The 13,234-nt window shown below is 40.8% G+C and overlaps 1 protein-coding gene across 1 annotated transcript in view; it reads right to left on the reverse strand.

The window, feature by feature from the left end:
- The window catches only part of MSH3 (mutS homolog 3), a 226,955-nt gene extending 213,773 nt beyond the window's left edge, over positions 1-13,182 (reverse strand). Inside the window, exons 1-3 of the mRNA XM_058440757.1 lie at positions 12,732-13,182; positions 11,163-11,283; positions 2,280-2,500 (exon numbers count right to left, since the gene is read on the reverse strand). Coding sequence (XP_058296740.1) covers positions 2,280-2,500; positions 11,163-11,283; positions 12,732-13,172 — 783 coding nt within the window. The 5' untranslated portion in view covers positions 13,173-13,182. The remainder of the gene's footprint in view (positions 1-2,279; positions 2,501-11,162; positions 11,284-12,731) is intronic.
- Positions 13,183-13,234: the final 52 nt, after the last annotated feature.

The following is a 13,234-nucleotide window of genomic DNA, read 5'->3' on the forward strand; positions in this document are numbered from 1 at the left end:
CACCTGGAGCTGCCCACCCTGCCAAAGCCAGCATGCCTGGCAGTGCACAGGGGCCAGACCCCATGGTCACTTGCTCACATACCCCTCACCCTCACCACTCCACTCCTGGCTCACCCTTGGAAGCTGCGAGATTCAGGCCAAAAGCAAAACCCAAGCACAGCCTGCCAGGCCGAGTGGGAGGAATGAGCCCAGCAGGCCCAAGTAAAAACTCGGGCAAAGGCACCACCAGCCACAGAGGTTTACAGCTGGCGAAGCGACACCCCAAGGATTGCATAACAATTTTCCTATACCTGAGAATGCATTTGCTTTTAATTTTGATGAGTTTCCTATTTTGTTTCCATGACTTTTATGTGAAATGCAGGTATATACTATGTAGTATAAAAGTGAATCAACACAGAAAATATATTTCTTAAATTTTAAAAACTTATTCTTACTTTATTCTTTATTCATTTAGGAAATGAGATAAGCTTCCAGGAAAAAAAAGTTTTATCCTTATGGGATGCTAACAATTAAATCAATCTAAATACTTGAATATTAAGCAACTTTTTTTTTACTTTCATTTTAAGTTTAGGAGTACATGTGCAGGTTTGTTATATAGGTAAACTTGTGTCATGAGGGTTTATTGTACATATTAATACCTGGGTAACAAAATAAGCAACTTTAAAAAAAAGATTTGGATAGAAATACTCATCAGATACATTACATTCTATTTCATATTCCCAGAGACAGTATGCTGAACTCAATTTAACCTTGTCTGGACAATTCAGAGTGATCAGAATATATTTCAAAACCTATTGAGAGTTATGGCGTTGCTGACCCCACCCTAATGGTCCTGGACCATGGGGCATTTATGTTCACTCAGTAGCTTTTTGCCATTCATCCACGTCTATCCATGCCATCAAACAGCTTATCGCTTGTAAGAATGGCACTGCTTCTAGGTGCCCCTCTATCTACTTACTTCTAATTTCCTGTGATGTGGAAATGCCAAGTTGGTCATTCTATGTATAAAGCAATAATCTATATGCTCTTCTGAGACCTTGGAGTAAATGCTCCTATCAATAAAGTGAGCTTTAATGAATAAACTTTATGACTTCTATGCTTAATAACCACTATAGTTAGGTGAACTGCTTCTAAGTATTAAAAGAGACTAAAAACAAAAACACCTTTTTTTTCCTGATGATCTAAGACAAGTCAATCAATATTAGCCTGGCTGACGGAGGAGTTCATGGATCTGGACTTTGTGGGAAAGGTGTGAAATCTTGAAAATTATAGGCAAAATTTTGTTGGCTTGAGAATTTTTCTGAGGAAAAAGGCCAACAGCTTTCATCAGAATTTCAATGACTCAAACATATATATACATACACACACACATATACATATATAGAACCATTTCTCTAATTCAATGGTTGTCAATCACAGCTACAGATTAAAATGACTGCTTTTCCTTTAGTCTCACCTCATCTGCAGGCTAAGGTGGGAGGATTGCTTGAGCCCAGGAGTTTGAGACTACAGTGAACTATAATCGTACAACTGTACTCTAGCCTGGACAACAGAGTAAGACCCCATCAATAAAAATAAAATACAAAATAAAATGTAAACTTTTAAAAAAAAATCCATGCCCATTTCTCAGTGAAAACCAATTAAATAAGATTCTGAGGGAAGGTTCTTAATGGCAATTTTTGTTTTAAGTTCTCCAGGTGATTCCAATGTAAAGCTAAGATTGCAAACCAATCACTATTCTGAATTACAGATTTCAGTGATGGAGCATGAGTTAAATTCCCTGATTCTGCAATGATGAAAACCATTAAAAGTCTCAAAACAAATAGTGGATAAAGTAAAAAGCCCATATTCATGTGGCTTACATTTGAATTTACTTTCTATCTATCAAGCTTTCAACTGAAACCTCAAAATATCTAAGTTGCCCATCATGATTTTCCACGGTAATCATGGAAACTCTAAGGAGGACTGTAAGAAATTGTGCTTGTATTGTCAATAAAGAATCCCTCCAAGTCAAGGGCTCCTGATCCCAGCAATACCTCAGAACTACCTGGAAGGCTTTTGTTTTGTTCTCATACAAACCAATTAATCCCTCCCAAAACATAGTAAATCGAATCTCCAGGGATGTAAAAAACTAAACTAAAACACAAAACCTCCCTCAGATGATTCAGAAGATCATCCAAGTTTAGGAACCATTGCCATGAATGACCCCAGAGAACCTGATAGTACTTCAGAACCCACTATTCTAGGTAACTGGATATTCATCTATAGCAGTTACATACCTTTTGATTAATTTGACATTTCGAATCTTCAGAAGAAACTGCATTCTTTGCATGTAGAAGACTGATATCATCAAAATCAGTACATTTTGGCAGAACTGCAAATCTCTCCTGCAGAGATTCTGTCTGGACTCTATTTTGAGGAAGGGCAGAATTGCAGCAGAATTCTTTCAATTTTTCCAGAGACTTTAAAACATTCCTGGTCCTCAGACATTTCTTTGGCTCTTAGGTAGCAAATAAGAAGAAAATAGAACAATAGTATTTTGGTCTCATTATATTAATTCATAACCAGCATAGAATTTTTTAAAGAGGTAGATTCCCAATAAAGCAATGAACCTAACTATAATGCGATTTTTTTAAAAAAAGAAAGAAACACTGGGTTCAGGGTAAAGATGGCATATTAAACACAGATGCAATTTCACTAATTCCTGAAACCTCATTACTATAGTAGAGTTTTTTTTTTTCTTTTTTGTTTTTTTTGTTTTTTGTTTTTTTTTGAAGACATAAGCCCATAAGGACAGAGAGGAGAGGTAACAACTGCAAATGAGATATCTAAAGCTAGAAAGGAAAACAAATGAACAATAACCAATTCAGCACACTTGAGAGCTAAATCCTAAGTCAGTAATTAGGAAAACCAAGAGCCAACTCTAATTACAACACAAAATGCTCAAAAGACTCAGGAATTAGAGTACCAGTAGCTCTGGAAAGGAATAAAGGGAGGTTCTAAAAGAGGATTGGTTCAAAGCAATTTGTTCCCTAAACCCCTACCATACTCCAAGCTCAAAGACAACTGTCCTTCCTCCACATCAGCAGCCAACTGGAGATTTCTTCCCTGGAAAGGCAAAACAAGCACAGTTGATGGAGTACTGTACCTAACTCAGAAGGATGATAGGAACACAGACACAATGTATGCTGAGATCCACGGCCTCTCCAGAACCCAAGCAGCCAGAGCACTCCCCTCCAGGCAGAAGCTGGGAGGACTCTTGACTGGGAAATCTTACTAGCTCAAGCGGAAAGACTTGATATTGACATCAGGGGTTTACCAAGAAAACCAAACCACCATACTCAGACACACCATCACTTTGCCCATGGTATGCTTTCTGCATGTCAAAATTGTATTCATTCAAGACCCATCTGAAATCTACCTTTCCCATAAAACCTTCTGCTAATTTTCACAGGTTAAAATCATCTTCTTTCTCTGTGTTCCTCTAACAAGATCACATCTCCCTGTGGCACTCATCACAAAGAAGCAATCCATAAAAGAAGGGAAACTATCATTTTCTGGATCCCTACCACGTACTAGAACACAGTATTTCACCGTTTAGAGCACTACTATTAGGTTGTTGCTACTAAATGTAAAGGAACTGGGACTGCACACATTTATCACCTCTTACCTTCCCTATTAAAGCAAAAACACTCTGAGGGCAAGAGTTGTGTTTTGTTCATTTCTAAAAGTTTAAAATTGCTCCCAAGCTGCTTGCTAGGGCCCACTCCCACCCTGTGGAGTGTACTTTTTGTTTCCAATAAATCTCTGCTTTTGTTGCTTCAAAAAAAATAGTTTAAAATTTTCCCTATTTATATTTAAACCTCTTCACAGGTTTTCATTAGGTCTCCTGTCAATTTTCTAGCTACAAAAATTTAAATTTGACTCTTTTCTCAAATGCATATTCACCCTGTTTACTATTACTCTCTTTTTTGAAATGTATATTTGTATCGCTCTTCAAAAGTATACTATAAGTGTGTATGTTATACAAAGATTTTCCCTCCTATAGATATAAAAAAAAAACTTTGCCTGGAATGAAGGTGGGATGAAGATCTTGGAGTTGTATTTGTTGGAAAAAAAATAAAAAGTATTGTGAAAGTTGATCATATGAATTGGGTCATTCTTGTCATACTCAATTACAACAGAGTAGAGAGGCCAGGGGAAAAAGCACTGAGAGCACATATCATTGCTCCAAAAATGTAATTCTCTGCAAGCCTAGCTGCTAAAACTGCCTACTGTAACCTGAAACCAATTTTACCTGATAGCTGCTAAAGCAACCTGCTGTGACTCTTAAGGCTAGTTTTACCCATTGCAGTCATTCACTAATCAGAGCTTGCCAGTTCCCCCAAATTTTCCTAGTACCAATGAACCTTCGTTCAAAACAATACATTTCTTTTTCTTTTTCCAACCTTGACCTCCTGGGCTCAAGAGATCCTCCCACCTCAGCCTCCTGAGTAGCTGGAACTACAGGCAAGTGCCACCATGGCCAACTAATTATTTTTTTATTTTTTGTATAGACAGGGTCTTCCTATGTTGCCTAGGCTGGTCTCCAACTCCTAGGCTCAAACAATCTTCCTGCTTTGGCGTCCCAAAGCATTGGGAATACAGATGTGAGCCACTGCTCCTGGCTTATTTCTCCTTTTTAATAAAACCTCCAATTTTCTCTTTGTCCTTCAAACATACCAAAGACCACCTGGTCTGTGTGTATGTCCCAAATTGCAATTCTTGCTTCCCAAATAAAATGTTTTTTCCTTTTTTTTTTTTTTTTGAGACAGAGTCTCACTCTGTCACCCAGGCTGGAGTGCAATGGCGCGATCTCAGCTCACCGCAACCTCTGCCTCCTGGATTCAAGTAATTCTCCTACTTCAGCCTCCTGAATAGCTGGGATTACAGGTGTGTGCCACCATATCTGGCTAATTTTTGTATTTTTAGTAGAGACGGGGTTTCATCATGTTGGCCAGGCTGGTCTCGAACTCCTGAACTCAGGTGATCCGCCTGCCTTCACCTCCCAAAGTGCTGTGATTAAAGGCGTGAGCCACCGTGCCCCACCCCAAATAAAATGTTTTAAATTTAGAGATTTGTCTCTATATTTTATTTGACTTTGACAGTATTTAAAACCAAAGTGTTAAAAACAGAGATGAAATAATCAGAGACTCTTATGGCTGGCAGATGCTACTGGTTGAATAATAAATACTTAGTCACTTCCTAAAACTTACTACAGGTGTTGACAGTCTTGCATCATTCAGTGATGGGGATATGTTATCAAGAATGTGTCATTAGGTGATTTCATCATTGTGTGCACATCAGAGAGTGTACTTACAGAAACCTAGATGATGCTATAGCCTTCTACACACCTAGGCTATATGGTATAGTTTATTGCTCCCAGGTTATAAACCTGTATAGCACGTTACTGTACTGAATACTAGAGACAACTGTAACACAATGGTAAGTATCTGTGTATCTAAACATATTTAAACATAGAAATGGTACAGTAAAAATGCCTAGTATAATCTTACGAGACTAATGTTGTATAGGTGGTCCCTCATTGACTGTCATTAGGCAGCATATGACTGTATTTACGTTCTTAATGTTACTAATGTCTACTGTCTCTGTATTGTGGAAATACGATATAATGGTGTGCTACTGCTATTATGCATCCCTTTCAAACTCTAAAAAGGTCAAGCCGTACGTAGAATGTGACTAAAGCTGCTCTAGAGTAAGGGCTATTATTCTCTACCGAAGTTTAAAAACAATCCTTAAAAAGACCAAAGTGATCCAAAGGAATTTAATTGCTTGCCAGAACAGAGTCCAGCACTCTAAAGAAACACAAACTCCAGCAGGAGACAACACAGATTCAACATATCCATGATCCAAATAATTAGTTACTAGACATGCAAAAAATAGGAAAAATCTGTCAAGGGATGCAGCCCCAGAAATGACAGAGATGATGCAATTAGCATATAAGAACAAGAAAATACAATTTATAAATATGCTTCATATAATTAAGAATGTAAAGGAAAACATGAGCAAAAAGAGGAGCAAAAGGATTTTTTTTTTTTTTTTTTTTTTAGCTATACTGAGATATACTCATATAGAGAACTGGAAGATACTTTAAAAGAACAAAATGGAACTTTTGGAGATGAAATATACAACATAGGAAACGAACATTTTATTGAATGAGATTTACAGCAGATTAGACATAGCAGAAAAAAAGACCACTGAACCTGAAAACAGAGCAGTAGAATCTATCCAAAAGGAACTACAAAGAGAAATAAGCCTGGAAAACAAATGAAAAGAGCCTCAATGACTTAACAGATAATATCAAGTAGTTAACATCCCTGTAATAAACTCTCAGAAGAAGACACAAGAGACAGAAAGACAGAAAAAATGTGAAACATTAACAACCAAAAAAGTTTCCCATATTTAATAAGAACTATAAACCCACATTCGAGAAGCTTTAAATGAGCTCTAAACAGGATAAAAATAAATGAAGAAATAAAAATTAAAAACCAGACAAAGGCAGCTGGGCACGGTGGCTCACGCCTGTAATCCCAGCACTTTGGGAGGCCGAGGCGGGTAGATCACGAGGTCAAGAGTTCGACACCAACCTGGCCAACATGGTGAAATCCCATCTCTACTAAAAATACAAAAATTAACCAGGCGTGGTGGCGAGTGCCTGTAATCCCAGCTACTCCAGAGGCTGAGGCAGGAGAATTGCTTAAACTCGGCGGGGTGGAGGTTGCAGTGAGCTGAGATTGTGCCACTGCACTCCAGCCTGTGCTACAGAGCACAGGCTGTCTCGGGTGGGGCGGGGGAGGGAAGAGACAAGGTCCACTAAAATCAATTATGTGTTCCTGCAGATTATATGCGGCAGAAAAAAAATCAAACATGAAAATCAGTGATTAAGAGAAAATCTTGAAAGCAACCAGAGAAAAACACAACCCTCTATAATTAAAAATAAAAAACCTCTGATGTCTTATATGCTAAAGGCTAAGAATCTCTGAAGAAATATAGTGACTCTTTTCTTCTAAATATGACTTTTCCAATATACAGTTACCTTGTTTACCATGACTTCCTTTATGCTAAAAAATATATTTTTGAATCTTTTCCAATGTGATATAGTTTGACTGTGCCACGACCCAAATATCAACTTGAATTTTATCTCCCAGAATTCCCACATGTTGTAGGAGGGACCCAGTGAGAGGTAACCCAGTGGGAGGACCCAGTGGGAGGAATCATGGGAGCCAGTCTTTCCCGTGCTATTCCCATGATAGTGAGTAAGTCTCATGAAATCTGATGGGTTTATCAGGGGTTTCCACCTTTGCTTCTTCCTCATTTTCTCTTGCCACCGCCATGTAAGAAGTGCCTTTCAACAAACCTGCACATTCTACACATGTATCCCAGAACTTAAAGTAAAATTTAAAAAAAGAAAAAAAAAGAAGTGCCTTTCACCTCCCACCAGGATTCTGAGGCCTCCCCAGCCATGTGGAACTGTAAGTCCAATTAAACCTCTTTTTCTTCCCAGTCTCTGGTATGTCTTTATCAGCAGCATGAAAATGGACTAATAAACAATGCATCTCTTACTTTATTATTATTCCCTTGGTTTTCAAAATACGTACTTAACTGGCTTTTCAAATGTATCTAAGTTTGCTTGTGAGTATAAAAGTTTCCTTCCCCCGTGGATCCCAGGTATGAAAAATAACTTGTTAATTGAAGAGTTAAGAACTGAGGTGGATATATACAATGGAATACTGCCTGGAAATAAAAAGGAATGAATGCATTATAGAGTAGCCAAAATGATAGAGACAGAAAGCTGAATGGTAAGCGCCAGGGGCTGAAGGAAGGAGGTTACAGTGAGTTAGTGTTTAATGGGTACAGAGTTATAGGATTGCAAGATTAAATGAGTTCTGGAGATGGATGGTGGTGATGGGTGCATAACAATGTAAATGTACTAAATACCCCTGGGCTGTATACTTAAAAATGTCTAGGATGATAAATTTTATGTTATGTATATTTTACCACAATAAAGAAAATGAATATTTTTAGAAAAGGGAATGAAGTACTGATACATGCTACAACACGGATGAGCCTTGAAAACATTACAGTAAGTGAAAGAAACCAGACAACAAAGGCCACATATTGTATGATTCTATTTACATGAAATGTTCACAACAGGCAAATCTATACACAGAAAGTAGATTAGTGGTTACCTAGGGCTGGGGAGTGCTGGGGGAGAACAGGGGGTGGCTGTTAATGGGCACAGGGTTTCTTTTGGGGTGATGAAAATGTTCTAAAATTGACTTTGATGATGGTTGCACAACTCTGGGAATATCCTAAAAGCCACTGAATTGTGCATGCTAAATGGGTGAATCATATTGTATAACTGTATCTTTTTTTTTTTTTTTTTTTTTTATTTGAGACAGAGTCTCACTCTGTCACCCAGCTTGGAGTGCAGTGGCACGATCTCAGCTCACTACAACCTCCACCTTCCAGACTCAAGCGATTCTCCCGCCTCAGCCTCCTAAGTAGCTGGGACCACTGGCGCTCGCCACCACATCCGGCTAATTTTTGTATTTTTAGTAGAGACGGGGTTTCACCATGTTGGCCAGGCTGGTCTCGAACTCCTGACCTCAGGTGATACACCTGCCTTGGCCTCCAAAGTGCTGGGATTACAGGCGTGAGCCACTGTGCCTAGCCCCAAGAACTATATCTTAATAATTCTGTTATTAGAAAAAAAAAAAAAAAAACTTGGCAGGTATGATGGCTCAGGAGCACAGTCCCAGCTACTGAAGGGCTGAGGCAGGAGGATGGCTTGGGACCAGGAATTCAAGACCAGTCTGGTCAACACAGTAAAACTCGTCTCTAAAAAATATATATTTTTTTTTAATTAGCCAGGCATGGTGGCATGCACCTGTGGTCCTTGCTACTTAGGAAGCTAAGGCAGGAGGATGGCTTGAGCCCAGGAGTTTGAGGCTACATGAGCAATGATCCTGCCACTACACTCCGCCTGGATGACAGAGTAAGACCTGTCTCTAAAAAAATGAAATAAACTGAAGTGGAAGAGTCACCCAGCTTCTGACTAGTGAATCATCCTCCCCCTTCTTCCTTAGTGCCATTTTTAACAAGTGGCAAAGGTCCTATTTTAAAATATGCCAAGTGTGTTGTCTGAATTCAACAACATTCCATCTCAACTGTCCCCATGTGGTCTTAGTTACTTAACTGTGATAATAATCAGTTCTCTTCATCTATCACCCACTTCTTCCTCTATAAAAAGAGGACAACAGGCCGGGTGCAGTGGCTCACGCCTGTAATCCCAGCACTTTGGGAGGCCAACGCGGGCAGATCACTTGAGGCCAGGAGTTCAAGACCAGCCTGGCCAACATGGCAAAACCCTGACTCTACTAAAAATACAAAAATTAGCCAGGTGTGGTGGCACGCACCTGTAATCCCAGCTACTCGGGAGGCTGAGGCAGGAGAACTGCTTGAACCCAGGAGGTTACAGTGAGCTGAGATTGAACCCAGGAGGTTACAGTGAGCTGAGATTGCACAAGTGTACTCCAGCCTGGGTGACAGAGCAAGAGACCCTGTCTCAAAAAAAAAAAAAAGGGGGGGGGGGGGGCAAAAAGCATTCTTAGGAAAAATAAATGAGCTACAAAAAGCCTCTAGAATAAAAATCATAGGTGCTCATTCAGTGCTTGTAGACCTAAAAAATGGGTCTATGAAGAATAATCAAGCAATGAAATGTAGGCGGCCCCAGAACTGTAACATTAACACGTGGCAAATTCTCTCAACTCACGCCTCCCTGCATGCCCCCTCCAGAAAGGTGAAGTTTTAGATTTACTTTTCTCCTTAGCCACACATCTCCATTCCTGTAGTTATTTCATACTAAAGCTTTCATGTTGACCCTAAAATTCAAATTTTACCTTTTATGGAAGGATTAATATTTTACATACATCTCCATTGGACAGATACCTCTATCTGAATTGGGACTTTTTTTTTTCTCATTCTCTTTACCTAATTTCCTGGGGATAATGAATAAAGATGGATTTCCTGTCTTCCCTTATCACAAATTCTCTGATACCATAAAACTAGAGAAAAATCTGCATAACTATCTATATGCAACACCACCTCTAGAAATCCAGGAACTCAGGCAGGCTAGGTTTTTATTTATTTATTTATTTTGCTGTTTTTTGTTTGTTTGTTTTTTGTTTTGAGACAGAGTCTCGCTTTGTTGCCCAGGGTGGAGTGCAGTGGCACAATCTTGGCTCACTGCAACCTCTGCCTCCTGGGCTCAAGTGATTCTCCTGCCTCAACCTCCCAAGTAGCTGGGATTACAGGCAAACACCAGCACGCCCAGCTAATTTTTGTATTTTTAGTGGAGATGGGATTTCACCACGTTGGCCAGGCTGGCCTTAAACTCCTGACCTCAGGTGATCCACCTGCCTTGGCCTCCCAAAGTGCTGAGATTACAGGTGTGAGCCACGGTGCCCAGCCTAGGCATGCTGTTTTTATTCAATGTCTTTTACATACACAAAGAGCAGCTCTAAGCAAAAAAAAAGGGGGGGAGAGTAGATCTACAGGTCCTGATACTGAAAATTGTTCAAAATTTTCTATTAAGTAGAAAAAGATAGTAGTGAATTAGTATAGAATATAATATAATCTGTAAAATATATTTAAACTAATTTGTGAGCTTATGACTATGCACATATACACACGTACAAATTTTTAAAATCTGGAAGTATATACAGAGCACCAATAGCAGTGGGTCTCACTCAAAGGGAGTGATCATGGGGTCTATCACTGCCTACCTTCCACATTTCTGTACTGTTTGAAATTTCTGTAGCAAGAATGTTTTAATTTTATAACCAGGACAAAAATAGCTAGAAGGAATAAAGGAGAAAGTTGGGAGAACTACAGCTAAACTGCAGAATTCTAGCTCTACCATCCCCTTAACCAGCTATACACATCACCATCACCTATAGGGGGCCACTCTGCTCAGGAACAAAAGGGACCTTTCTCCACAAAGAAAAATGACACAATTCTAATAGGCTCTTCTGCCCTCTGGAGAATTCCAGAATACCAGAGCCATGACTGAGGAGAAAAAAGAATCCCCCACAACTCACCAGAGTTGCCAGACATTCCCAGATCACTTCCTCCTTCCTTTTGTTGGACTTTCTTTACTTTCTTTCTAGCAGGCCCATCATTTTCCAATGGTCTCTTCTTACTTCTGTCAATTTCTGTAGCCTATATCGGGAAGGTTAGAAAATGATGTGTTATCTCTATTTTGAGAAGGCCTGACGTATGTGAAGTAATTTAAACCTTACATCTGAATGACAAGGTTCCTTGCCATCCACTCTTCAAAGAATCCCCTACTTTTAGCTCTGGAAAAGCCTATGGGTGAACTGTTTTTAACACCATAAAAGACAAGGTAGAGTCTGATAGTCAGGAGCCTCAGCAACTCAAGCCGTGTTTAGAATTAATTGAAACCAAGGCTGCTACCTGTCTTGACTCAATCAGCCTTCAGCTTTCTCTAATTATAAAACTTGAATCACCCTACTTACATATGCTAAATAAAATACCTCTAAGAAATAAACAGCTATGTAGCAAAGGCACAGAGGGGAAAAGATAGGTAATAAAAGAACAGTATCATTTTTGACATGTTCATTGCAATTTAAGTGTTTCCTGTTTAAACGGTTTATGTTCATCACTAAAGATGTGACAAGATCATGAACTTTTTCTTGGCAGAAAACTTGCCAAAAGCATACATAAGTCCTTCACCAACTACCCTTTAAATAGTGGGTGCAAAATTTTGGTGAATTCATGAAAATGTAGGTCGTCCTCAAAAAAAACAGAAGAGGAGAGAAATACATATGAAGGGAGAAATACATATGAAGGAAACAAGATTTTGAAGCACCCAAGCTGTCACCTACATTAAAATACGGTAGGTGGCTAAAAACCAGTCTTCAATGCCCTTCCACAGCCTCAGTTTGAAAAACACTGTGCAGGTGACCCCAGTGAGGGGTCACCCTTCGGCTTTTCCCGTGGCAGTATCTCTGGTTTAAAAACAAACAAACGTACTTATTGTGTTGAAGGATGGCAACAGCAAGGACTCCATGATTAGTCACATCTATACCATCCTAAGAAACTTCATCCACCCAAATTGTATTTCAGACTTTATAATCTAAACTACAAAAAGTGTTCACTGGGGAACTGCACAATATGACTGCTTTTAACCGTAGTGATTTGAAATACCGAGCCATGCTGTTGCAGTCTTAAAAACTGGAGACCTAACGGCAGCTTTCTTCTAGTCACCCAATCCAGCACTTTAAAAAAAAATCAGTAAAACTCTTCGACCACCAAGAAAAAAAAAAAGGATGGAGGTTAAAAGACGCACCCCTTGCCCACAAGCCCCCTCATCAGAATGCGAGTCAGGAGACCTGAGTTCCCGTCTCAGGCCTGCCATTAAAAACCTGCGTAACCTTTGCCTATCTCCTCAAACGGAAGTACTAAGGCCTCAGCGCTCCATCTAGTTTGTAGCCCCGGCTGGGCTCTTCCCATCTTCCCCTTCTTCAGCCCGCCCCTTCCTTCTTCAGCCCTATCATCGGGCGGAGGATCCCCGCCTCCGCCCGCCTCACCCACAAGCCCCGCCCCCCCAGCTCCGACGGCCCTGCCGGGTCTCAGACAGAACCTACTACATGGAGCGGCAGCTGGGGCGGGACAGTGGGCGCTGGGGGCGCTGCAGCGTTAGGATCCACCTGGTCGGCTGCACCCGTGGAGGAGGAGGTGGATTTCAGGCTTCCTGTAGACTGGAAGAATCGGCTCAAAACCTCTTGCCTCGCAGGGGCTGAGCTGGAAGCAGCGAGGCCGCTCGACGCAGGCTTCCGGCGAGACATGGCAGGGCAAGGAGGGCAGCCCGGCAGCAGGGCCCGCCCGGGAGCGCGAGCCCGCGGCCGCAGTTCCCAGGCGCCTGCGGGCGCGAGCACGCCGCGACCCTGCGTGCGCCGGGGCGGGGGGGGCGGGGCCTCGCCTGCACAAATAGGGACGAGGGGGCGGGGCGGCCACAATTTCGCGCCAATCTTGACCGCGCGTTCTGCTGTAACGAGCGGGCTCGGAGGTGCTCCCACTGCTGTCATGGTTGGTTCGCTAAACTGCATCGTCGCTGTGTCCCAGAACATGGGCATCGGCAAGAACGGGG

Source organism: Hylobates moloch, unplaced genomic scaffold, assembly GCF_009828535.3.
Source record: "Hylobates moloch isolate HMO894 unplaced genomic scaffold, HMol_V3 SCAFFOLD_6, whole genome shotgun sequence".
Taxonomy (NCBI): Eukaryota; Metazoa; Chordata; class Mammalia; order Primates; family Hylobatidae; genus Hylobates; species Hylobates moloch.